The sequence below is a fragment of the Dromiciops gliroides genome, chromosome 1 (assembly GCF_019393635.1).
Source record: "Dromiciops gliroides isolate mDroGli1 chromosome 1, mDroGli1.pri, whole genome shotgun sequence".
Lineage (NCBI taxonomy): Eukaryota > Metazoa > Chordata > Mammalia > Microbiotheria > Microbiotheriidae > Dromiciops > Dromiciops gliroides.
The window spans coordinates 7,625,125-7,652,159 of record NC_057861.1 but is presented as its reverse complement, the minus strand read 5'-3'; the positions used below and the strand labels follow the sequence as shown (position 1 = coordinate 7,652,159).

Genomic DNA, 27,035 nt, shown 5'->3' with positions numbered 1-27,035 from the left:
AATGCTGTGGAGAGTGGCACCCCCCTCCCAATCTGAGTCATCTTGGGCTCTCATCTCTCACCCCTCCCCACCGTGCCCTTATTCAAGATGGTGCCATGGCTTGTCCTGACACTGCTCCAACCCTGATACAGGCCTTCAGCACCTCAAGCCAGGGCCACGGTCATAGCCTGCAGGTGGGTCTGCTGCCTCTACTCTCTCCCAGCACTGTCCTCCATTTTGCCTCCTGAGGGATTTTCCCAAAGTGTGGGTCTGACCCCACTCAGCAGACACCTGTGGCTCCCTCTGGCCTCCAGGAGCAAATACGAAGTGCTCTGGTTGTCATTCAAATCCTCTCCTAAACTGCCCCCTCCCCGCTCCTCACCACACCTTCAGCCCAGGCTGCTCCATGAACAAAACACTCCATTTCTCAGCCCCAGGCATTCTCCCATCTCACTTCTGACGCCCGGCTAAAATCCTACCTTCACAGGAAGTCTTTTGGACCTCAGTGCCTTCCATTAGTATGTCGTTTGTAAATAATTCCCCCCCACCAAACTATAAGCTCCTTGAGGGCAGGGACCCTGTCTTGCCTCATTTTGAATCCCCAGCACTTAATGCTCACTGACCAACTACTGCACATAACATATCAAATGTGGTCGATCCAAGGCAAAACAAAGACCCCAAGCATGTGAACTAGGCTTCTCTAACTTGAGCTTCAGGGGCAGCTAGGTGGCACAGTGGATAAAGCACCGGCCCTGGATTCAGGACTGAAGTCCAGCCTCAGACACTTGACACTAGCTGTGTGACCCTGGGCAAGCCACTTAACCTTCATTGCCCTGCCAAAAAAATAAAAAAACAACAAAAAAAACAAAAAACTCATTGTCATCCCTTATGACCCCTCTGGGAGGCCTTCAGGGGATCTTGGTACCAAGTGGTGGGCCTCTGGTCTACCCTGGCTGCTTGGAAGCTGGCTTAGATCCTTCTGGTTTTGAAGGGACAGTACACAGACACCCCACAGATGAGGACTCCTCCACATTCTGGGCAGGGACAAAGGGGGACAGCAGGGCTCTGCCGTCAGCAAGAGAGAGGCAGTGTAGGGGGCGAGTCAGGCCCCTCACCATCTATTCTGATGAGCACCAGACACTGTAGGCTGGTAGAATTGACTTTATTTACAGACAATGAGGAAAGGAAAACAGTCTTACACATGAGCTTGGAGACTGCACAGAACACACGAGGATCAGCAGCACATTCCTCTACGGGTCTAGCTTGTGGGGTTTTTTTAATACTAAAAAGGGGTTGGGGTGCCTTCTGCCAGAGCAGGGCTAGCAATGGCCCGCCATTCCCCGAGGGCCATCAGGAGATGAGGAGGAACAGCTACAAGCCACAGGGGCTCAGCGAGGGTTCGTACCCTTGAGGCAATCTCTGGGTCCCAGAGTGACCTCCAGGCACAAGCCCCAGCTGTCTCCCCTGACTTGGTGCGCCGAGTGGGGGGAGGATGGGGAAAAGGAGGTAAGGACAGCCACTCATCACAAAGCGACTCTCCAAAGACCACCCCCAGCCCTCCACGCCAGGCTCCAAATCCATTCTTGGCTGACCTCCAGGGAAGGGGGCGGCTTTGGGGGCTGGGGTGGGCTCAGGACCGACAGAAGGTGTTCCTCTTCTCCCGGTCAGCCTGGCCCGACCCCCCCCCCTCCCCCAGGGAAGGCGAGCAGGTGCTCCCACTGCATCCCCAGCTGGGCTGAGGCTAACCCCAACAGCCTGGGGAGGAGGAGGAAGAGGAGGAGGCAGGGTAACTGCATTCATTCCACTCACACACTTGGCATATGCAACTTTAATCAAACAAACAAAAAAAAGGGAAAAAAAGGAAGAGAAGTCCCAGATGTACATGAAATGAAAGATTCTGACGTGTGGACACAACAAGAGCTTGGCGAGTCCAGCTACATTTATGTACAGCTCAAGTTCCAAAAAAGCCATCCTGGGTATGTACAAAAGCTGTTTATACACAAGTCTGTACACGAGGGTCTATACACTTATTTCTGCAGAAAGACGCTTCAGCCTCGCCTCTCACCGAGGCCACCTGCACTTCATTCACATATCTTACAAAAAAAAAAAACCAAAAACCAAAAAACTCGGGGACAGAAGGGCTGGGCGGGCTGGAGGCAAGGCCGGCTGTGCAGCTGCCGCTCCGGGCTCTGCTCCCTGGCCGCACCACGCGGCTCTGGCCTGCCAAAGGTTCTCGGAGAGCGGGGCAGAGCACGCCCCAGCAGGCCGGGAAGCAGCCAGGCCCCCTGGAACCCAGGGGCCTGCGGTGCCCGCTGCCCCATGCCTGGCACTGCCCGCTCCTGGCTCAGTATCACTGCCTGTACTCCAACTCATCCACGCTGATGACTTTGGAGGGCATCGAGGGCAGGGGCTGCTGCAGCACGTCCGAGCCAAACCACTTGGCCAGGCCCACAGGGGAGGCGCTCCTCTGGCTGGGGCGGTGCTCCAGTGGCGGGGGAATGTGGGGCAGGCCCGGCCGGCCTGAAAGGTTCTGGGGGGGCGTCTGGACACCGATGGCTGTTCCCTGTGAGCCGGAGCCCGGGGGATGGAGGACTGTGGAAACAAAGTCGGCTATGAGTGAATGGTGGCCAGGTGGGCCTCCCTGGAGGGCTAATCTGGGGGGATGCCCCCTGCACCCAAAGACGCAGGTTCACCACAGGGTCTCGGAATACCCGCTTCATTTGAAATCGATTTCAATGACAAACAGCCTAGTGAGAATCTGAACATGAACTGCCCGTTAAGTGGGGTCTGGGTATGACTACTCCCCACGTGACTAGACCCCACCCAGACATTCAGCAGCACAAAAACCCAGCACCCTCAGGGACCACAAGGACCCAGCAGCCAGGTGCCAGGACTTCCGGTTCCTCTGGCCCAGCAAGGCTCGGGCAGTGAGGGAGAGGAGGCTTTGATCGAGCACCTACTATGTCCCAGGCACTGAGCTCAGCACTGGGGACAGAAGCAAAGGCCAGAGCGGCTCTGCCATCCAGGAGCTCTCCCCAAGGAGGCCACACAAGGCTCCCCTGAAGGGCAGGGCAGCAAGGACAAGAACTGGACCGAGTCCCACCTGACTGTGAAGCCTCCTCAGCCAGGAGTCATGAGGGAGAGAAAACCTGAGCCCCACCAGCCAAGTACTCCCTACCTCAAGGGCTGCCCACCCTAAGGATGTAGTGGAAGGATTCCCAGGAAGGCAGCAGTTGAGCCAATGGTGCCAAGGTCCCCTCCAAGTGCATTAGTACATCTAACCACTCCTGACTGCACAAAGCCAGCCCTTCAATGCCCCCTGCTGCCGGGCTGTGGCCCTGGAGGGCCCTGGGGACCAAGAGCAAGAGGGGAACACACAGCAAACACCAATCAATTGCACCTCCCAAGGCTGGGCCCCTTGCACACCCCAAGATACCAAGCCCCATGCCCGGTCACAAGGCCTTCTTTGTACCTACCTGACCGCTGCAGCTGCTGCTGCATCACTGCAAGCTGCAGAGGCGTCCCTGAGCGAGGGGTCAAGAGAGGGTGACTGGCCGCAGGGAGCGGGTAAAAGGGCTGCCCCAAGAGAGGCCCCGAGATTCCCTGCAAATGAGTCAGGTCCATCCCAGGAGGAAGCATGCCTGTCAGAGAAAAGGGGAGGCCACCCGTCTGGAGAAGGAACCATCAGCACCACTGAGTGACAGCAGCACCTTAAGGGGGGAGCGGTTCTTTCGGGTCATGCGCCAAACCTTTTTGATGGCTCAGTGCCAGAGGCCTAGCCTAGGCAGAAGTGGATAGGAGGAGAAATCTGCTTTAGGGTGACCAAATAATCTGGGATTTGGGGGCTGAAACCATTATCTTCCTGATGGGAAAACAAGTTCATGTTTGTCCAGGGCAACAGGGCTAGTAGGTGATGGGGCCTGGCCACAGTCTCAACAGTGAAGCCGGAATGCTCCTACGCAGGGACTTCCTGCCACCCTGGGTGGGGGAAGAACGGTGCACACAGCTTGGCTTAGCGATGGTCACTGTTCTAGGGCCCAGCTCCCCTTGCAAGAGAGAAACTCACCAGCTTGAAGCAGAGATGGAAGATGCTGAGGGTGGATCCCCTGGGCCAGCATCCTTTGGACCAGTCCTGGGTGAAACTGATGAGCAGGTCGGACAATTGGGACATGGGAGACGAGCGGGACCTGGTGGACAGGGCGGAAAAAAGGTGCCCCGGGCACTGGAGAGGCCAGCGTGGGGGTCTTTCTGCCTGCTGCCTTAGGCCGGTAGTCCTGTTCTTTGGTGAAGCGGCTGGTCTGGGACAAGGGGGTGGAAGATGTTGATCGCTGCAGCGTGGACAGTTTGGGGTTCATGGGAGGGGAAGCGTCACGCTCTGGATTCGCCATGGAACTCAACAGAAGGTTCTCTGCAAGGATGTAATACGCTCTATCAAGCCTTGGGCCCAAGACCCCACCCCCACCCCCCAAACCATACATTTATAGAACCGCGACTGCCTGGCTGTACCAGGCCTTCATGTTAGCTGGAGGGTGCTAGGAGGAAGGTAGGAGGCAAGAACATTCCCATTTTGCAGATGAGACAGATGACTGATAACTCATCTGGCAAGGTCCCGGGCAGCCCAGGCTCCAAACCTCCCAGCCTCCCACCCTCAAGTCTATTCCCTTCCTCCAGCCTCAACAGGCCCATTCGCACATAGCCACCTGGCAGGAGCCCTAGCCCTCCCCCAGCCTGCTGGCTCTGCCTGCAAGCCCAAGGGGATCAGACTCCAAGGAGGGTCTGAATGGAGGCCACACCTGCTTGTCCCTCTAGACTCAGGCATCCATCTGCCCACATGGTCACCCCAAGAGGTCTTTGCAATCTAAGAGGATATCCCTCACATCCTCTGGGGATGAAGCATGAGCACTGCTATCTTCTCCCCATTTTTTGGGTGACCAGCAAAGCCTCAGGAGAAGCTGCGCGCATGAGAGGAGGCAGCCCCCTACCCACCCACTGGGCCAGCCTCAGGTGCCATTTTTTTCTGGCTTACTCAGCTCACCTAGCCTGCTTCCTCTCCTCCACAGCAAGGAGGCTGGGCCTCTGACAAGCTCCATGAGCATGGCAGAACATGAGCGCTGAGAACACCGGCCTTTGTTTCAGGCACCCCCTCCCCCCAGATGCCATCCAGCTCCATCCCGAAGCTTCTGCCCGTGTCACACACGCTGACAGACTTGATAGCAGTCACTGATCACTTCCTCCTGTTTCTGGATCTCAGGGTAGGGGGTGCTCTGCACTGCTCTGGAGCTCCCCCTCCTTGACCCTCCTTCTGCCATTATATGTAGGCTGGTCATCTGTAGCGAGTAGGAAATACGCCCCACAGGGAGGGCATCCTCGCCTACATCTGCAGTGAGCCATGGGAGCACAAAGATGGAGTCTACTAGGTAACGTGGTCTGGGAGAGGAGGCCTACAGGTCAGTCACTCACGTCCCTCTGGCACAGCTCGACTGCCACTAAGGTCAGGGTCCCCCCCATGCCAGCGAGCTGGGGAACTGCCCAGAGCAGCTTGGGGTCCCTGGCCTGTGGGCCAGAGTATGGCAGGCACGTCTTGGAAAGTCCTCATCAGGACCAGGAGGAGAGGACAAAGAGGCTCCAGCAGAGAGTCCAGGCCCAGCTGCAGAGGGCATGAGCTCAACTCTACTCAGTGGTCACTTCTGGACAGAGTACCTTCCCCAGGCTGGAAGACCAGAGCCATCACTTAGGGTGACCCCTCCCCTTTTGAAGACAGAAACAATATGGCGGCAAGTGAAGCGCCTTGCTCAAGGCAGGAGCAGGACAACAGCCTGGGTCCAAGTGCCCACCTGCTTCTCACTGGGGTCAGTGAGCAGCGTCTGTCGCCCTGCCCCCTCCTAACTGAGGGCTGCTCATTCAACAAGGACCCCTTCCCAACAACCAGGAGAGAGGCTCACCAGAGCTGCCCAGGGGCTGGAGCCCAGCCCTGGCCACATCCCCATTAGAGGAATGGGTTCCTTCACAAACTCCTCGTCTCAAGGGCCCCAAATAATGCTTCCTCTTGCCCAGGACACGAATGCCAAGTCTCCAGAGCTGCCCAGGCTGACTGAGCCATGGTGACCCAGAGACCTTTTCCCAATATGTCTGCCCCAGATGGGCTGGCGGTCGAGGGGCAGCTCCTCAGACAGTGCCCGCCTTTCAGGCCCTACCTAGTACCTTCGTTTGGCCTCTGGCCTTCTTCTTTACCATCACTGGCCGGCTTTCCAGAAATGGGGTCTTCTTTGTTCTTCTCTTTGCTTTCATACATCCTGCGGATCACTGAGGTAGGCGTGAAGGAAGGAGACAGCTACAAACAGAAACACCAGAGTTTACCATCCAAGCCCCAGACCTGACGCATGCCCTCTTCCCTCCCACAGCACACAATACCCTGGCCAGAGCCAGACCCTCGTTGGGGCTTGCTTTCCCAGTCACCCTGGGAGTGCCACGAGTGTCCTTGCTCCAAACTGCTCCTCAGGGGTTGAGGGTGGGGGAAGCACATCTGGGATAAATGTGGACTCTGAGTCCAGAACACCCACCAGGCACGCACTCACCATGCTTGTGACAGCAGCAGCAGGAGCGGGAGACGCAGAGTTCCCTCGATGCACAGGGGCTGGCGATTTGGCCACACGCTGCTGCCTGTCAACAGAGGTCAGCCAATCAGCGAGACCAGAGCAGGCACAAGAGAGTGAGAGCTCTGGCCACAAGGAGACCAGCTCAGTCTCAGGGACCATCTGCTCCCCTGAAAACAAGGACAACAGCCCCTCGCTAAATCCAAGGATCAGAAGATCGAGGAGCTGCCGAGGGGGCTCTGCACTATCCAGGAGGTTGTGCCAGCGGCCCTGCCCCACGGGCAGCTGTACCCTGGACACTCACTTTGCTCTGCTCCCCAGAGTGAAGCTGACCTCAAAGGAAGCTCATCCTAGCACGTTCCCCCTTCCCCAGAGGGTGGCCAACCCTTTTCCTCTAAGCTACTGTCTCCCTCTTCTCCCAACACTCACTCAGCTCCCAGACCACCGAGGAGCTGATCAGCTACTGGGACAGCCTCCACATTCACCTCACCTTCACCTACTCCCCAACACTCTAAACGAAATGACACCACAATTATCATCTCCTAGAGGAGTCTGCACGGGCAACTTCCATGTCTTGAACATCATCTGGATCCTCAAACATCTGGAATCTGGGTCTGAGGGCTACAGAGCTGCCTGCCCTTCCCCAGCCACCCAAGCCTTCTCTATTCTTAAAAATTCACCTCGACCCAACGATTCCCCTCAAGTGACTGTCCCTTCTTTCCTCCCTTTTCTCAGCCAAACCTCTTCCTTCCAAAGTGACCAATGATTCCAATGGCCAGTTCCGACAGTCTTTCCTCCAGGCTCCCCATTCTGAACCTCGCTGCAGGATCTCATCAGGTCCTCTCTGGGCTCCCATCCCCATCCTGATGACCCCTCTAACACCGGGCCTTCTCTCCATCAGCTTCCAGGGGGTTTTACTCCCACCTCTATCATGCTGATCTCTGCGTGAGCCTCAAGGCCTATTGTGGCGCTTAACCCTCTTGCACTCACACGTCCACAAACAGACCTCATTTTTCTACCCTAGGGCAGGAGCTGTCCTTCCAGGCTCTCGAGCACAGCCACCTCAGATGTATGCAGCAAGTGCCAGACCTTCCCATTTCTACCTCTCCCTCATCTCTAGCCTTGGCTGGGACACTGACCTCAAGCCTCAGCTCCCTCCAATGCATTCTCCACCCCCCTCCTCCAGTGATTTTCCTAAAGCACAATAAGAAAAGCAAGGTTTCCTATGGCCTTGAGGATGAGCCATGATCAGGCCCGTTTGGTTTCCAGGCGCGCCCTCCAGCCTCACCCCTTCCTCTCCTGTCCTGTGCTGTATGCCTCCAGCCCAGCCAGCCCTGCGCATTCCTCTGGGTCAGCTGTCTCCCAGCCTTGGGGAGGGAAATTAAATAAAAAAAACCAAACCCTGCCAAACTGCCCTCCTCAACCGCCAAGGCTCCCTAGGAGTGGAGGGCGCCTCACTGTTGATATTCTTGGTGCCAGGTACACTGCAGGCACTTAATAAATGCCTGCTGGTTGATTCCTTTGTGCACAGGTTATCTCCCTCCATCCAGAGACTATGTTCTCTTTATCTCTGCCTGCTGAAGCCCTTCTCTGGGCACAGACTGGACTGGAGAGGCAGAACTTGGGTGTCTCTCATCTCTGCTGCTGGATGTCTGCCTCCTAACCTCTCAGGGTAGTGTGGGGCCTTTCCAGTTCGACATCCTAAGACCCACTGGTATCCAAGGCCTAGATGAACCGATGTCTCCTGCAGCTCCAAGTTTTCTCCCCTCAAGTGTTCTTTCTTCCTCCACGTCCATTTTCTCCTTCAGGCACACTTGTGTGCTGCATTTATGCATCCAGGCCTCCCTATGCTCCTGTGTCAGCTTCAGGTGGAAGGCCGCCATTTGCCAAGTCTGTGGCCCCAGCACCTCGCTCAGAACGGCTATGAACAGCAAAGTGAGAGAACCCAAGATGCAGACCGTCCCCTGCTCACACTCCAAGAGTCGAGTACCGATGCAGATGGGATACTTCCATTTCTGATGCTGACAAGGAAGTTACCCAAGGCCACCACACAGGGCACTGCCATGCTTGTTTCCCAAGGTTCCAGGCTGAGGGCCCAAGGATCTCTTTCCTGGACCGCTCAGTGATAGCTGACGCTGTCTCATCCCTCCTCCTCCCTCTCCTGCTTCTGCATCCAACTTGCTCTCCCTCTAAATGACCTTGCTTAGTGATCTTGTCGGCTTCCATGAATTCCATTCTCTCTGCTAGGATTCTCAGACCTCTCTCAGATGTACCCAAAGTCTTGGGGGGCAGTTTCAAATGAGCAAGACTTTAACAGCTGAAAACTGCCCCAAGATTGTCTGGGACGCCTCACATACCTAACCTGAGATTTTTCCTCCGTTTCAGTTCCCCATCAACTGCCTTTTGGACGTCCTTAGCCATACATCTGGTGGATGACACACTCAACATGCCGCAGCAACAGGACTTTCCTACTTCTGAACTTCCTCATCACTGCTTAGGGTACCAGCATCCTCCCAGCTTCAGTGGCATCCTTGACTCCCACCACCCTCAATCCAATCAGTGGTCAAGTCTTACTTACTTACTGTCGTCTCTCATCTAGGATTTCTCCTCTCCCCTTACCTGGACCCCTGGAAGGGCCTCCCACCTTGTGTCCTAGCTCTAGCTTTTTCCTGTACTCCCTCAAACCTAGGTTCGCCCCTATGACCATTACCAGCTCCCCAGTAGAGACAGAAGCCCCCTTCCCTCGCTTGATCTGCCACACTTCCCCCATCTCCTTTCCCCAAACTCTGCTCACTATTCCCCTAAAGACCTGCCTTTGCCTTCTCCACGATGGGGCTATTCTTATTCCCCCTCTTCAAAGCAGGCAGCTTTTCCCAGTCTCCCCCCCCCACAGACGCGACCTTTCCTCTACTGACCCCATCTTGTGTGGCCCTAGTTGGCACGTTGTCGCCTCCTTTCGCATAGCAGCTCCTTGAGGGCATGGCTCTTGCTACTTTTCTAAACCCAGCGCTTGGCACAGGACCAGCACCATAAGTGACTTTCTGGATCCTGGGCCCAAGAGGAGTTCACCGATGCCAGTTACTAGCCCTGCTTCCCCGTCACACAAGACAAGGATGATCAGTGAACACAGTCTCATATCAACTCTCTCCCACCACTCTAAAGTGGCCCCTTCTGGGAGGGGGACACAGCACCGAGGGCGTGGCCAGGCTTGCTGCCCCATCGAGGGAGAGCAGCAATCACCAGCCTGCACTGCCCAGAGGAACATACTTAGAGCCAGAAATCGTATTTTGAGTTTGACTGCCATCTTTGTGTCCATCCACCAATGGACACAACATGCGTCCACAACAGAAAGAACCCAAGACAAAAGAACAGAGGTGCCAATGTCGGCTCTTGTTCCAAGAGGCCTCTAGCCCCTCGTCACAACTTAGAGAGGTCTGAGGACCAAGATGAGACGAAGGCAACAGATCCCAAGTCTGCCACTGGAGGCTTGTCCAAACCTGGGCCCGACCTGCTTTTTTCACCTGCCTTCTACTACTCCAACCCAGATGATCTGTCAATCCCTCCTGAATGGATTGGCTCATTCCCAGCTCCATTCAGGTCTCTTCTTTGCTTGCCTTTCTACCTGCCCACAAAACCTGCCACCAGCCCTTCCCCCGCTAACTCCAAGTAGGAGACAAGAGTTCAGCATTCGTCCTCTTCCACATGAGACAGGACGCCGGGGACCACAGCCTCCTCTGCTTTGTCTCCCCAGTAGCAGCACAGCACCCCCCCACCCCCCCCACCCCCAGGAGCAGGCACTTAATCCAGGGCGCCTCCCTTTGTCCCCTAGCCAGCCCTCCCTGTTCTCCACACATGCTGCCTGCTTACTTGCTGCTCTCTGCAGCCACACGGAGAAGCCCCTTTTCTCACTTCTCCTCCTCATTTTCTAGTCCAGCAGGTGGCCCTGAACCCAGCAGCCACCATCCCTGGGAGCCTCTGAGCCTTTAACTGCCGACCAAGAGGAGCGGCCTTTTCCCCACTAGAATGGGAGCTCCTTGAGCTCAGGGTGCCTGGCCTCAAACCCAAGTCTCCCCAGGAGCCTGGTCCACAAGAGCCGTATGCCAGGGGCAAAGAGCAGGACAAGCCCGCTCCCGAGAAGCTTGTCACTAACGTATTGGCTTCTGTGAGGCCCGGCCTAGCTCATGCCTGGAAACACACACCTGCTCCTAAAGCCGTCTCTGCTCTTGTCCATCTGGGGTTTGCTGAATCCGGGCTGGTAGAAGCTGGCCGCCTGCATGGCCAGCTCGTGGGGCAGGCCGAGGCCCTCCAGGGCAGGGTGCTGCAGCTCCAGCTGGCTCATCTGCTCAAAGAGAGGGAACAGGTTCAGCAGGGAACAGCCAGGCCTCCCCCAGGGACTAACCTTCCAGCCCCCATGGGTCTAACATCGTGAAAGGGCCCTATGACACATGTTCCAGGGGAATGCCATTGTTACAAACAACATTAAGCTAGAAAGCCATGCCCACCCATGGGGAGGAACACAACAAGAACATCTGGATCTAGAACAAAACACCAAGAGCTGCCCGCTTCACAAGGAGCTCAGACCGACCTGTGCAGCCACAGGGCTCATTGACTTGCGCATTCCATGAAACGGGTCCCCGAGCAACTGCTGAGAACTGGGTCCAAAACCTGTGCGGAACAAGGAGGGGTGGACAAAGTCAGACGGAAGGAGACTCCTGGGCGACAGCCCCCACAACTGACCCTGCACCTCAAGAACTGTACTCAAGCCAAGCCACCTCCCTCTGGGTTCTAGAGGCGGGACAAGAGGGAAGAGGACGTTCTCCTGAGTGATGGGTAGCAAAGCTCCAGTGCCAAAGGACAGTCACGTCAGCAGGGACAGAAAAGCCCCACAAGGACTGAAGGGCTTCCCCAAGGGGAAGGCCTGTGGAGTGACTTTCTGACCCACCCTCTGCCAAAAATTTACCCAGTATTCATTTTATTCATCAATATTTGTGGAATGCAAGCTCCCTGAGGTGAGAGAACATTTCATTTTCACTTCTGGGTCCCCAGGGGGCACCAGGCTGCGTCTGGAGCTGGGCACGTGCTGCTGACCAGACCCCAGAGCCCATGGGACCCAAGATACCCCCTCGCCTGAAAGGTCTTGTGTTTATCCCTTCTTCCTCCCTCAGCTCCTGCAGGTCAAGTATAAGAAGCCCAAGAAGGTCCATTTCCCCAGGGGGCATTTGCAAATTTGCTTGTGAAGGAATAATACTTTAAGGGCTGATGCAGGGCAGAGAGAAAGGGTGATCATTTGTTAGCAGTTTTACAAAGAAATGAAGTCTTGAGGAGGGCAAGGCCACAGAATAACAAAACTCCCCCCAGAATGGGGCTGAATCCTGGCTCTGCTGATTGTTAGCCTCCCTCAGCCTCAATGTCCTTATCTGTAAAAGGGATTACTACTTATACTATACACTGTCTCTCACAGGCTACAAAAGGGAAGGTCCTGGATTAGCCTCCAAGCCATCTATGGTAACACTGGGCCAGGAACCAAAGCCTTGTCCTGGAACCTGTGACCCTTCTAAGCTGCCCTAGCTCATCCTGCAGAGCCAGGGAAGCCCACAGCCTCATTCTCTCTCCCGGGCACACCTGCACTGAGAGAACCAATGGAGTTTGCCTAGAGTTTCTGATCTAAGCAGAAAGCCACCTACCGATGGGAGAGGGTATCCTAGGGCGCAGGTAGTCTGCAGAGGCTGCACGAGTTGGAAACACCTGTGAAATGGGAGGAGAGGGGGCTCTCTGGCTCAGCAGAGACGCTGTGGGCTCCAGGTTCCCCATAAGGCCACTCAGGAGATGAGAAGAAGCAGGTCTTGTAACTGGCGGGCCCAGAAGCTCCTGGATGGAAAGGAGAGCTGAGGAATGAACAGCACTGGCTCCTCCCCACGTCATGCCCAGAACACGCACACGCACGCACATGCACACGCACACTCTCTCTCTGTGCTCAGCCGAATGCCTAAGGAGCACTTCCTACAACATGCTTGGGGAAAAGATGAAGCCCCTCGTGAATAGATATCTCCAGATGAGAATCAGGACAAGAAAGCGCCGAGATTGCCCACACTGCTGGCCATGTCGCATACGGCGCACTCCACCCCAAAAAGGCAGACTTGGGCCCAGCGGGCCACGGTCCCCGGGAGCCTCTAACTCCTGACCAAGAGGAGAACAGCCTTGAAGTCAGTGAAATGTCCCCTTCTTCCCTGGACAGACCCCTGTCCGCCCTAGGCGGCAAGAAAGCCTGGCCAGAGCTGGCCCTGGGTGATCTCCTGGGCTCCTACTTCAGCTTGCTATTGGGGTGGGGGAGCCCCCCAAGCCAGCTTTAGTCAAACTTTTGTCCTTTCTGCTCTGGATTTAACCAAGTACAGGCAGCCCAAGGGACCTCGAGTCCACAAACTACAAGAGATACCAACTTAAACCTCAGAAGAAGAGGAAATACCTGTAAGATGTTCTTAGGGAGAGGCTGCCCTGGAATCTCAGCATGGGACATCAAATGGCTTTCAAGGTTTCGCTAAAAGTCAGAGGAAAATGTCATTTCACCTTGATGCACAGGACTGACCCAATAGCTAAGTCGAGGAGGACAAGAAAAAGACCATTCCCTGCCCCCACACCCAAACCTCACTGCAGGTCAATCTCATTTACATGAACCTGGCATCACAGGAATTCCCCCAGAGAGGGGGCAGGGAGAGCCTGTCGCATGCACACGCACACACACACATGCACATGCCTATACACACACACACACACACACACACACACACGCACACACACACACGCACCGAGCTTTCTCTATCTCCCGGCCACCGTTCAGGTCAAATCCCCTCATATTCTTGCCCTCCTCAGCTCCCTACTCTCCTAGTGCTTTAGCCATAACTCTCCTGGGTCCTTCTACTTCATTCTCTATTACAGAGATCAACATATCTTACCCTCCTCTAAGATGAAGCCAAGGAAGGATATGTGCAACCACAGGGCCCAGACCTCTCTTCATTGGAGATTTGAAACATTTATTGGACCAAGGTTCTCATCACCTTCATTTTTCAACCAGCAAGATGAAAAACAATGCAGTGCAGACACTACAGGGTCCTTCCTTTTCTGACAGCAGGCAAAGCCAAGTTCCAGCCTCATTCAAGCTCCAACACATTAGGGAAAAGCACTGGAGAAAGCCTGAGCTCCTGCAGGGGCTTGGAGGGTGCTGCCCGAGCCCATTTCTCAGCAGTGAGCACAGTGCTCCTCTCAGGGGGCTCCTTCCTACTGGTCAGAAAGGCCGGGGGCTTTAAAGCCAGTGGCTCTTCCTGCAGGCTTAGGGACTGGATCCAGGCACAAATCTAGGGTCTCACCAAGGAAGTGGTGAAGTGGTGGAAGGCTCATAACCTATCTCACGGCTCGACCTTCAAACCAGCACCCGAGCACGGCAGATTTTCACTGGCACAAGGCAAGAGAGTCGAACTCCTGGAGATGACACTGCATGGCAAGGCCTCTGAACGGCCCAGCTGACTACAAGGAAGCAAACTCAGGAGTTGTGAAAGGACTGTAACAACATGGAAGTTCAAAGAGGGCATTGATTTCCCATTCTTTCCCCCAAGTGCCCTCCCCTCAGGTTGGGCTCAATCAGAATGCCTATTTACATCATCACTGGAGAAAAGGCAAATATGAATGATCTGGTAAAGTGAGGTGGTACAGTGGAGATAGTGCCAGGGCCTGGAGTCAGGAAGACCCGAGTTCAAATGCAACCTCAGACAATAGCTGTGTGACCGTGCCTCAGTTTCCTCATCTACAAAATGGAAATCTAACAGCATCTACCTGAGAGGGTGGTTTAGAGAATCAAATGAGAGAATTATAAAGTGCTTAGCACCGGGCCTGGCACATAGTAAGTGTGAAATAAATATGAGCGATTGTTATCAGCCTCTAATGAATCCCTTCAAGCTGATGGTGGTACACAAGGAAACAGAAAGCCCAAATGTGATACTGCAGTCCAGGGTATGCCAACTCCCAAGTTCCTACAGCGTCACACCGAGATCATCTCGTCAAACACAGGCAGACTATCCGAGCCAAACTGTCTCCCAATCACACGGCCCCTCCATAGCTGCAGTAGCCGAGTGCCATCACCCCTCCCAGGCCCGGCCTCTCGATTCCAATGGAAAAGCATCCACTGTCAAGAGTAGCTGAGAGCCTGTGAACGGGGTGAGTATTCTGGTCACTATTTCAATTGAACTGGCTGAGCAGATCAAGTGCCAGAGGGGGCCAGGACACAACCCGGGGGACAGCCCCAGCTACTGAGGAGAATGAGCCCCACAGAAGGGGCAGGACCTGGGAAGGCCCTGAGCTTTAGGCTCAGAGGTCTTTGCTTCAAGTACCTTCCTGCTCTACATCTATGACACTCACCAGAGTCTAAGCCCCTCAGAACCCCTCTCCCCATCCCAGAAAAGCAGATGCTTTGCTTAGCCCCAAGTCATCACACTCCATCTGCGTTTTCCTGAGAAGCTCTCTTCAGAACCATGGCATCAGCAGACCGCCAAGGTCTACAACCATTTGGAGAGCAACATTTTTTGTTCAGCATAGACAACACCACCTAGCGAATTCACCTATCAAGAAAAAAAAAAAGGGAAAATTCCACTCCTTAGAAGCCTCCAGGAAGGGTGGGAGGCCACGAGCATGTCCATTTATGAACACATCTAAGCTACTTCGCAGGCAAGAGAGTGGCGAGAGAGAAGGCACCAAGGCCCAACAGCCACATCTCTGAAGGGGGCCAAGTATTCCCTAGTGAATCACCCTCCTGCCCTGAAGGCAGGCAGGGCACCTTACAGGAAAAACCAAGCAGAAATCTGCTCTCTGCACATAGACTTTTACACAAGCTCTGGGCCAGGCCACAGTCCCACGGAAGAGGCTAGAATGAGATAAGATCCATTCCATTGACATTTCTGTCACCTAAACTTTGGAAGTCTTGAATCAAAGCGTTTCCAGTGTATTGACTGAAAACAAACCACACTGGTTTTTCTCACTTGCACTTGGGTGCAAACGAACCACCAGGCAGGAAAGAACGTGGCACCCTGGTGTCTCCCTTCCCTGTCAAGCACTGCCCCCCCCCCCCCGAGCTTCTGACTGCATCTAACCTTCTGACAGGAAGCCGAGTCCTTGGAGGCCAAGGGGCTTCTTGCACAAGGTGACAATCTAAAGCAGGCTACATTCCCTAGGTTGTTAATGGAAAAGATAACACTCTTAGCCAGAACAGAGCTTGCCCCGTTAAAGAGATCAGCAGTCTCCCTGACCGATGAGAGTTCTCGTGAAGGCAGAGGTCAGCCGCCTCTGAGGCCTGCTGCCACGCTGCCTGCCTTTTCAGGCAGTGAAGCACAGTGGCAAGAGCACTGGCTCTGACAACCAAGGACCTCCCGAGGGCTCAATTACAGTATCCATAGCTTCCTATCCAGGGACCTTGGGCCAACCATTTATCATCCTGAGGCCTCAGTTTTCTCATTGCAAAATGGGAAGCTGGTTGACAGATATGCTGCAACGACAAACCTAGTCCTAGCCCCTTTCTAATTCCAAGCTCGTGACCCGTTTTGTATGACGGCACACTGGAGGGATGTTAAACTGCCACCTCACACTCTGTTCAAATGCAAATGGTTGGGGGCAGCTAGGCAGTGCAGTGGATAAAGCACCAGTCCTAGATTCAGGAGGACCTGAGTTCAAATCTGGACTCAGACAACTGACACTAGCTCTGTGACCCTGGGCAAGTCATTTAACCCTCACTGCTCCACCAAACAAACAAAAACAAAAAACAAAACAAATGCAAAGGGTTAAGTCGGGGTTTTTGTGCCACTGTCCCCCAAGACAAATTCTGGTTTCACACTGTCCCCCCCACTAGAGATATGCTCACGAACACACAGTGTTCATGAACCAATCTTTAAGTTATAGCACAAGGAGAACACTGAAGGATTCAATAATTCTTGCCTGACACAATGAAGCTAACCTCACCTGGAGAGGGAGAGGGAAAGCAGAATTTGGACAAACTCAGAAAGGAAAAAAAGGGCCAGGGAAGAAGCCGACCCACACTCCCCCCCCCCCCCCGAGGCCCCAAGGACATGTATGTCAGCGAGAAGGTGCCCGGCTCAGCAGAGCTGGGAGGACACTTTGGCCGTGCAGCAGCGGGGGCCCATCAAGAACGTCCACCATACTCCAGACCCCAGGTTTTGAAGGCATTTATTGAGACTTGGAGAGGTGAGGAACACAACTCAAGGGCACTACTTACATTGACTTTGGGCTGGGAAGGCAGAGTGCCACTCGCCTTCATGGTGCTCACAAGCTTGTTAAAGGCAGACATGTCGCCGTCTTTTGCCAATGGCTGGGAGCTGACCGCGGCACTCAGGGCCTCCTCTGAGCGCTCGGCCACGAAGGGCGGGCCGCTCTTCCCTTGCGGGTCTACCCGTAGGCCTTTCAGGCCAGCTTCCACCTCTTCTACTGAAAGCACAACCCCTGAGTGCGCTGCAGAGCAGAGGGAGAAAGAAAAACAGTCCATCAGCAAACACCAGCCCACCAACAACCAGCCCTCAAGGTACGAGGCTCCACCTCTCGTTGTTAGAAACAGCAGCACAGGGAGCAGCTAGGTGGCGCAGTGGATAAAGCACCGGCCCTGGATTCAGGGGAACCTGAGTTCAAATCCGGCCTCGGACACTTGACACTTACTAGCTGTGTGACCCTGGGCAAGTCACTTAACTCCCATTGCCCCGCAAAACAAAAACAAAAACAAAAAAAAGAAACAGAAGCACAACAGCAGTGACCCCTCTTAGGGACAAAGGGGGAAGAGGACAGGGGACCAGAGCCTTGGAGAAGCAGGATCAGGAGGCACAACACAGTGAGATCTGCCCCAAATGTTTAAGGGCAGAACAGTCTCTGCTGATGCCGATTTCCACTAGCTGTGGATGAGGCAAATCAAGACTCCAGGGACACTTCAGGCTATATCTCCTCTCCTCCCACAGCAGGGCCAGGCCTTGTCTGGCTCTGGTAAAGGATCCGTCCCCTCTACAAAGGGTCAGATGTCAATCTGCATATTCCCCTGTGGGCCCCAGCATGGCACTGTTGGGTGAGGAAGCCAATGAGAAGTGTTTCAGAAGCTGTTCTGTCACATGGCCCCCTTAAGCCTGACCCTCCTTCCCCTCCAGGGGACTCACAGCTCTCTTTCAGCTTTTCCTTGTTGGCAGAAAGACTGGAGAGAAGCGGCTTTAGGTCCACTTTGGCCTTCTGAAGCATTTCTAGAATGTCCACTTTGTTTTCAGCATGGTCTTCCAATGGTATAGGAGCAAAGTAATTTCCTGAGTTTTGGCCAGGAGACAGGATCGCCTGTTCCAAACCTGCATGAACAAGGATAAGGAGAAATGGACTAGCAGCACTGTGGGGTTAAGCATCAACACTCTGTCTTGGGGGGGGGGGCGCGCCCCCCTAGGGTTGAAGAGATGGAAAGGTCAGAGAGGCTCTATTCCAATGGCCATCAGGAGATGTGGCTCTGGCCCCAAACCCCACTATCCCTTGAAGGCCTCCTCGTCAGAGCAGAGCACGCCTGCATGCCACATTACCTGCGAGTCTCTCCAGTTCCTCATGAGGCGTTGACCCAAGGCTGCTGGAGCGACTTCCCGATCGACTGGGATTTGAAAACCACCGGCTAAATCTGCTGGCAGAGACAGAGCCTTCTCCCAGAACATCTTCTATCATCTAAACAGGAGAAGAGCACTTTGAAAGACCTCTCCTAGGAAGGGCGAGCATCGGCGTGCTAGACCGAGATCAGAAAGGGAACTTACTTGGGCACTGCCTTCAGAACTGAGAGCAGGGAGCAGCTTTTCAACAACCTACTTTTCTTCCCCAGAAGCTGCTTCCTTTCTCAGCAGCTCCCATGTGGCCACACCTAGCCACCAACTCTTCCCTCGGAGAAATCTCCACTTCATGCAATCGTCCTTTTTTCCATCCTGTCCCCTCAGGCAGTCCATGTTCTCCCAGCTTTTATCCTGGGGAAGCCGCTTATGAACACTGGGACAAATACAGGGGCACCCTTCAGGCACCCCCCCATCCTGGGATCACGGACTGACGGTGAGGGGCAGAAACAGGCCGGGCCTGAGAGCGGCTCGCAAAGGGCTCAACAGTTCCATCCCAGCCGAGGAGCCCCGAGCCACAGGGATGGGAAGGCCAAACGAGCAGCACTCCACTTCATCATTTTAAGCAGAACACCCTGATCCAGGGCCAACTTTTGCCCAAGGTTCCGAGGTGCTGGGAATTGTAATAACGGCCACTGCCCATGCTTGGGCCTCGTCCACCTCGGTGGCTCAAGTGAGGCATGGCAGCAAATGGAAGCGGCTCCCTGGAGGAGGAGAAGCTCCTCACAGAGGTCTTTTTGGAGTCCCAGCTGGGCAAACTGGAAACTACTTGTGGCTTTACAGAAGCAGAGTTTACACTGTGCATCACAGTCATGCCCAAAGGAAAACCCCAGGGGAGGAAAATGGAAGGAGTTGCCTTCCAAACCAGCGGTCATGGGGAGCGTTCTGAACAAGCAAAGAAAGGTGACCACAAAAATGCAAAACGTACGTGATATTAAAAAGCTTTTGTACAAACAAAATAAATATGGAAAGAATGAGAAGTCTGAGAGACCTGACGTCCACCAGAAAGAGGGAATTTACAGAGACCACCAAGAGTCATTCCAGTAGACAAATGGCCAAAGGCCACGGACAGCTCCTAGAACAACTGGTGAAGCCATAGAAGAAGATGCTCCAAGTCACTAATAAGAGAGAAGAAAATAAGGCCAGAATTTCATCTTATAACCAAGGCAAGACAAGATGACAAAAGAGAAATGGTCAATGTAGGAGCGGCAATGGGAAAGAAGGAAAAGAAGGACGTGGTTGGAACAACGAGGTGGTAGATCATTCCAGAAACTCATTTGGAATGTGAGTGAAGTCACTGAGCTCTAACCCAGCATTCCCACCCCTGGGCTAATGACCCAAGGAAGTCCCCGAATCAAAGAGCCTACATAATAAAATATGCGTAGCAGCATGGGGGGGGGGGGCGCCACCCAATGGGAAGATGACTGGCCAAAGCACAGTATGTGAAGGTCACGGATTCTTGTGCCATTATAAGTGACAAATATGAACTCAGAAAAACTTGGGGACATTGGTATGAACGGCTGAAAAAGGAAGAAAAACATAGAACATGAAGGAAAATGAGGAGACTCTGGAATTGGGATCAATGCAATGACTAAGGATGAGCATTCCTGCCCTCCCGCTCTGAGCTTACAGCCACCGGACAGTTTTCCTTAACTGCCTGTCTTTGTCACAAGAACTGGTAGGGAAGAGGGGGCTGGTATTGGGAAGTGGCAGCACTGTTAGGAGTTAGACAGATGCTAAGGGGGAAGAGGACCACCTCAATGCACCTTGTCCCCTTCAGAAAAACAATCCAGGTGTTTTCTGGAAGTTGGACACAAAACAATTTTGCTAATTCATGAAACTCACTGAAGCTCCCAAACTGACCTTGAACACCCCATAATCTCTGAGGGACACAAGGCTGGAAGATCTAAATTAAATTAAATTAAATTAAATGCTACTTCTTTTTTAACCAAAAAAAAAGAACCTCCCACCTCTGGCAGACTTCCCCCTTCACATTACTTAGGAGTAAAATAAAACTACTCAGTTCTTGCTGGAGTTAGCCAGGCACCCATCTAATAAGGTCAGAAAGTCCATTTCTAGTCCCTGAATTATGCTAACTCTAATGGGGGGGGGGGCGCGGGGCAGCTCCTTTTGGTGCTCAATTTATATCATCCCATTCCTTGAAAACTCAATTGTAGGATGTCAATTCAAGACAATTTCCTCCCTTCCAATAAAAAGCAGAATCTTTTTTGTTCAAAGAAGTTACTCAAAACATTTCGGATTTTTTCTGTTTGTATAGATCTTAATTTCGATACTTCTGAACTAGAGCCTCTTGCCTTGCAGTTAGGATCTAGTCTCCAAAGTGCGTGCCAAGTTTCCTAAGTTAAGCTTTCAAATAGTATGCAAATGCCAGGATCTTAGCAGTTACTGGGGAAGAAGTTAGAGAACTCAGATCTACCGGTGTCAGACCCCAAATGTAGCAGCAGCAATGACATAGAGCTTTAAGGTCTGCCAAATATCAGCCCAAAGGAACCCCTGACAATCCCGGGAGGGAAATGAGGTACCTCATTTCAGAGGTGAGGAAACTGAAGTTGAGAGAGGTTCAGTGACTTGCCCAGGGTCACACAGTTAACTATAATAAAACTATTACTAATAGCTAGCATTCATATAGTGCTTTAAGGTCTGCAAAATACTTACAGATGTTCTCTCATTTGATCTTCATAATAATCCTGGGAAGTAGGTGCTAGTATTTCCCATTTGACAGATAAGGAAACTGAGGCCCAGAAGGGCTCACAGTCACACAGCTGCTAGGTGCATGAGGCAGGATCTGAACCCAGATCTTCCTGACCCTAAGCCTAACACTAGAGGCACTGGAGGCCGAGCATCAGCCTAGTTAGCCAAGAGCTTCAAGTTGTTTTTTTTTCCCCTCCATTGTTTTAATGAGTTCATATAATGATCCAAGAAAACCCCAAGGCGGAGGGGTTTTCACAAGGAGTCACACAACTGAAAAGTAACTGAACTTCCTAGTCAAAAGGGCATGAACAGGGGCAGCTAGGTGGCGCAGTGGATAGAGCACCGGCCCTGAATTCAGGAGGACCTGAGTTCAAATCCAGCCTCAGACACTTGACACTTACTAGCTGTGTGACCCTGGGCAAGTCACTTAACCCCAATTGCCTCACTAAAAAAAACCAAAAAACAAAAAAAACCAAACAAACAAACAAACAAACAAAAAAGGGCATGAACACAACACAACACCAAGATGCTGCTTGGGTTGCTTCCCCTGCCTAAAGAGGACTGTGAGTACAAGCTGCTCTCCCTCAGACCACTGACCAACCTGCCTGGCTAAGCCTCAGTGCCACTGTGGGCCAGCAAGAGGGCCTGCCCCAGAAGCCCAAGCTCACTCTCCAAGGTCCCCCCCAGCTCCATGTCTGTCTTGGGGCACACGCTCACTGGACGGTGTCAACAGTCTCCCGATCCATACTTCAGAGGGTGGCCCACACATGAGGAGCAATGTCCAGGCCTTCATGCTGTTTATTAAGAGGGGAGAGACACCCCCCTTTTATGTCCTGAGGTCTTGCCTCCTGACAGCTAAATTCTTCCTTAACTTACGGGAAGCCAGCAAGCTCCGTTTCTTCTCTATTTTTTGTGGAATCATCTTTGATTCCATAAAAATTGGGTTTTTAACAGTCCTTTTGTGAGTTGCCCACACCGTCACTCTGGCTCTGGTGGCAACACAGCTACTTGTTATCTAAAAGCCACTTTTCAGACCCTTTGCTGTTGGGAAACGCTGGGAAATCTCCCCTGCTCTGGCCAAGGACCAGGCACACCCACCTCTCCTCAGGGGAGCCCCCAGGGAGGAAGGCCCAGAGCCTCCACGTCCCCATCTGAGCAGCAGGGAATCGTACACAGCCTCAAGTCCCAATGAGCTCACGAAATGGGGGCGATCAAAGGGCATCAGGCCTGGAGGAAGGGGACCCAGAAAGCCCACAGGTGAGGTCAAGGCTGGCACCCTGTCTATAGGTGGGGAGCTCAGGTACATCACAGGACAGCTGCTCAGGGCTATGCGACACTCCCTTCCTTAAGTCACTTTATTTTATCTAAAAGACAAGAGAATGCTAGCTATTGGCATTGGAAGTTGTCGGTGATTCAAGAGGAGCCAAGCCTCGAGGACAAGGATGTCACTGCCAATGCCTCTGGGCTTAAGAAGAGCGAGTGACTGTTGTGGGAGGCCCTCCTGCTCTCTGAGCAGCTCAGCCTCACGTCCATCAAGGCCATTCACTGGCCATGGTGTGGTCCGAAAGAACCCATTGATTTTAGTGGGACACAAGGAGAAAAAGGAAGCTGAGACAAATGATTCTGGTAAAAGAAAAAACAAAACCCCTCCAAATGACTTCGGCAGAGAAGGGACAGGACCCGCTTTAGGCACAAGGCCCTCCAACAATTCAGGGTCACGCCTCCTCAGAGCCCTCCCCACTTCCCAGCCCATTCACTGTTCACACTATACCCCAGACCTGGGACCCGCCTGCTTGAATTCTGGCTAGCCATCCATCACTGTGCACCCTAGATCTGTCTCATCCCTTCCCCTAACTGCTGAGCTCCTGGAGGGTAGGGACCCTGGCTCCCCAAACCCTTAGCTCCGAGACTCGGCCACAGTGCTCTGCACACACAAAGTGCTGATGGGAAAGGACACCTGAACAGGAAGCTGGCTGACAGCACTCGTGGGTCCTGTGGTGAAGCCCATGGATGTGCCCACCGCCCAAAAGGATCAGCCCAGGTCTGCTGCACTTGCTAACACTCAAGATTAAACAAAGAAGACTCAACTTAATAGGCAGCTGGTGGCAACACAGTGCACAGAGCCCTGGGCCTGGAGTCAGGAAGGCCCAGCCACTTGCTAGCTGGGGGACCCTGGGCAATGTGAGGCTCAAATGAGGTCCTATCTATAAAGAGCTCTCTGCATGCTGGCCTTAACATGCACGTGTGTTTTTGAGGAACATCACTGCGCCACAGGAAGACCAACAGGACAGGCAACATGGGAAGAACGCATGAACTACTGCAGCCATCAGGACCACAGAACCTGTCCAAGGACAAGTATGAGCAAAACCAAAACCAAACACCGAGTCTATCGATCAAATCTAGCCCCAAAGAGAGGGGAACTAGACCTCTCCTCCTTCCTGGCCCTGTGTGCAGAACATTACATACACTGGCCCTTCTCTTCTTGTTTTGTGGTTTTTGCCAGGCAATGAGGGTTAAGTGACTTACCCAGGGTCACACAGCTAGTAAGTGTGAAGTGTCTGAGGCCACATTTGAACTCAGGTCCTCCTGACTCCAGGGCCTGCACCACCTAGCTGCCCCTGGCCCTTTTCTTCTGCTTTGGGAAGTGGCTCTCAGGGACAAGTGGGGAAGGAGGTATTTGGAAATGAAGGCAATAAAACCAGCAGACAGGCTTCTAGTAACACAGACCTCCCTTCCTCCCGGAAGGTAAGTTCCCAGTCTTCTGTCCCAGCTGTGGGTCCTCATGGGAGATGCACAGGAATCCTCTACCTGACCCCACTGGCTCTAGGTAACGAGGCTCCAGGGAGAGTTCCCAGTTAAATCACCCCATGTGCATCACTGTCACAGGAAGAACAACTGACTGAACAGACTAAAGTCACAGAAGGGGCGGATTCCTCAGACTGCAGCCTTCCCTTCCCTTGCTTTCCCTAGTGGAGGGTGAGGGTCAGAGCAGCAGAAGGGTCACTAACCTATCCCGGGGCTTGTTTGGAGAGCAAGCACCCAGGTAACCTATGTTCCTTTGTATTGGAAATCTCTGGAAACACACAAGGTCACCAATCCAAAAACGGATCCTTCAACTACAGTCCAGGTCAACAGGCTTCTCCCCTGTCTTGGGCCACAAAGAAACTCTCCACCTATAGAAGGCTGATGCCTGATTCCAACTTCAAACTGACGGCTTCCATTCTCCTGCCCGCGGGGTCTCACAGTCAGTACAAACACTCCAAACCCCCAAAGAAGCAACAGCGCAACAAACAAAAAACAGAACAAGTACGGGGGAGGCAAAGGGGGGACATTCTGCAAAACGCTAGTCCAGCGCTTCCCAAAAGGGGGTGGCCCTGGAACGCTCCCAGAAGTAAAAACACACCAGTGAGGCCCATCGGTGTTGGGGGAGAGGGGAAGTTCTATGGTGAGGCCGTGAAACCTGGGGGAGGGCAGGGTTAAGCCAAAGCCCCTCCAAGTAATAGGTGCCAAGACCGAGAGGGCAGAATCACACTGGCACCAACACCCCCAGGGCACCCCTGCAGGCAGCATGCACAACACCAGGGCTCCGAGGAAGGAGGTTTGGGAAACGCTGCACTAGACAGACCACATCCATGTTATCAAAAACATACTGGACAAGGGCTCAAAGAGAATGCGTTACCACATGGTTGTAGCCACGTGGGTGGGTTCACTCACCGAGGCCAGGCCTGGCACCTTATCAAGGTTAAAGAACTCATTAAAATCAAATTCTCCTGGCGACTGTTCAGGCAGCACTGCTTCCCTGGGCACTTCCTGATCTGCAGCAGGCTCGTGGGCAAGAATGACCTCCACTTCATCCTCTTCTGCAACGCCTCCATTGAATTCTGAAACTATTCCTTAAGGCAAAACCACGAGGACAAAAATCAGATCTAATCACTGTGGAGCAGCTTACTCTACATTCCCAGCTCGGCCCTGCACAAGCAGAGCTTCTACAGCTGTCCAGGAGTTTCCCCTCAGCCCCGCTGTGGTCAGCGAGGGCAAACTTGGCTTTGCCTCCCTGCCTCCCACAGCTATCGGGGAGCTGCGATCCAAGGTCCAGCAGCCTAGGGGTTTCACGCACTCCAAGACTGCCACCTCTGGACTATCAAACACGGGCAGGTAAAAACAGAAGCCAAAAATCCAATCACCTTTATTAGGTCATTGCAAGACCTACCACTGCCATCTCTGCAAATGAAGCCGAATAGCTAGGAAAAATCTTGATACAATACTTTCTCAACACCACTGTATACCCGCTAACCTGCTTGTAAATAGGTAAGAATCATCCCTCCAAGGTGTCAGACACAGAGGGCTCCCTCCCCACACAGGACAATCATTTTTGACCCTGAGAGGCTTTGGGAAGGGGGGGGGGTGGGAGATGTTGACCCATTGCTTCCAAATGAACCCACACGGTCTTTACAATTCAGCATCATATCCTCAGGCCCAGCCACATCAGCCAGACACCAAGGTGACCGGCAGAGCCTCCCCAGCCCACGACAAAAGTGAAAGCCAATGCCATCCATCGTTCGTGCACATTGCCTCCTTCCCTGACAGGTCCAGACCCTGACCAAATGGATGAATTCTCTGGCTCTGGGAATCAACATCACCAATTTTGTCTACTTGCATTAATGAAAAAGCAGCTCCCGTTTCTAGGGCACACACTAAGTACTCTGTATAACGATACCCAAGGCATGAGCATCACACCCAGCTCACAGGGGAAACAGAGACCCAGGCAAGTGGTCCAGGAGGGCAGCTCACGGCCTGGGGCCAAGCGCTTCTGCACAACAGCCCCTGGGGAGGGGCAGTGCAAACACCAGCCCCCTTTGAGGCCCAGGGCCCAGGGCCGGTCAGAACACAGATCCGCAGAGGTTCTAAGTTAAACGGCGTGCCAGGACCCCAACTCTAAACCCAAGGTTGGCTCTTTCTGCCGTCAGGCACAGCCCCAAACCAGGAAGGAGCAGCTAGGAGGCAGGCGGGCAAGGCCGGGCCTGAAGACAGTGCTGCGAAGGTTATGTTTGTTACAGGCCCTGGTCAGGGGCCCCACCCCCTCATCCCTTTGTACAATAAAGGGGACAAAAGCCGCAGCTGCCTTCTAGGGGTAATGGCCCCAACGAGGAGGAGCTGGTCTCCGTAACTAGGACTTCTCTTTTATGAGACAGTGAGACTGGAAGGTCTTACAACTAGACAAACGGCCTTGTGGCGGTGGTGGTTAAACCTGCTATTTAAAAAAGAAAATAAAAAAAGCCCCGGCAGAGTAGAGTCTGTGTGTGCGTTTCTGGCCCAGCCTGATCCTGTCTAGAAAGCAGCCTCGGTGCGAAGCCCAACAGTATGGAAGAGTCGTCTGTTTGGAGAGCACAATATCAACACGGGAGGCAGGCAAACCTTAGCGAGCTGGGTATTTACACAGCACGGCCTACGAAGGCCCGGGAGGGACCAGGAGGGAAGCGTCTTCTGCAAAGGCAGAAGACCCCCCAGCCCTTGGGAGCAGGGGGCGAGCGTTCTCTTCTCTGACAGCAGAGGGAACTTGGGAGTTCCCTCAAAAAGCAAGCCTCAAAGTGTGAGTCTCAAGGACAGTGTGACCTAATGGCGTCTTTCACTGCTGCTTAACTAACAGGTGAAGTACAACCTTATTAAGGACAAACACTCTAAGGTGGCAGGCGATGCTACTGCAATCCGCTGCCAGGTGACCCCTTCCAAGCATCCACACATCAGTCCAAGAACATGAAGAGCACATCGTGAAGTCCAATTTTAATGGAATGAGTTTTCCTAGAAAGAATCGGTCACCACTGAAGGAGGAAAGGGCTAAGCAGACGATGACAGAGAAGATGCTGTTCAGGACGCCTGAGGCCAAGAGCCGCTTCTCCCCATCCCTGCCTTCTCTCTAGCCCACACCAAGCACACACCTAATCCCACCAGGCACCTATCTACCAAATATTAAAACAGCATAACTCAGGGGCAGCTAGGTGGCGCAGTGGATAGAGCACCGGCCCTGGAATCAGGAGTACCTGAGTTCAAATCCAGCCTCAGACACTTAACACTTACTGGCTGTGTGACC

General features: G+C 53.4%; 1 protein-coding gene across 2 annotated transcripts in view; it reads right to left on the bottom strand.

Annotated features, from left to right (window-relative positions):
- Positions 1-1,130: 1,130 nt before the first annotated feature.
- Positions 1,131-27,035, bottom strand: part of EIF4ENIF1 (eukaryotic translation initiation factor 4E nuclear import factor 1) — a 42,299-nt gene continuing 16,394 nt past the window's right edge. Inside the window, exons 7-19 of one of the 2 annotated variants that reach the window (XM_043976361.1) lie at positions 24,662-24,840; positions 18,164-18,299; positions 17,762-17,941; positions 16,843-17,075; positions 13,036-13,107; positions 12,257-12,440; positions 11,158-11,237; positions 10,772-10,911; positions 6,555-6,639; positions 6,181-6,310; positions 4,046-4,387; positions 3,456-3,620; positions 1,131-2,571 (exon numbers count right to left, since the gene is read on the bottom strand). In XM_043976361.1, the coding sequence (XP_043832296.1) occupies positions 2,330-2,571; positions 3,456-3,620; positions 4,046-4,387; positions 6,181-6,310; positions 6,555-6,639; positions 10,772-10,911; positions 11,158-11,237; positions 12,257-12,440; positions 13,036-13,107; positions 16,843-17,075; positions 17,762-17,941; positions 18,164-18,299; positions 24,662-24,840 (2,168 nt within the window). In that variant the 3' untranslated portion in view covers positions 1,131-2,329. The remainder of the gene's footprint in view (positions 2,572-3,455; positions 3,621-4,045; positions 4,388-6,180; positions 6,311-6,554; positions 6,640-10,771; positions 10,912-11,157; positions 11,238-12,256; positions 12,441-13,035; positions 13,108-16,842; positions 17,076-17,761; positions 17,942-18,163; positions 18,300-24,661; positions 24,841-27,035) is intronic. The other variant, XM_043976360.1, reaches the window with a different exon arrangement.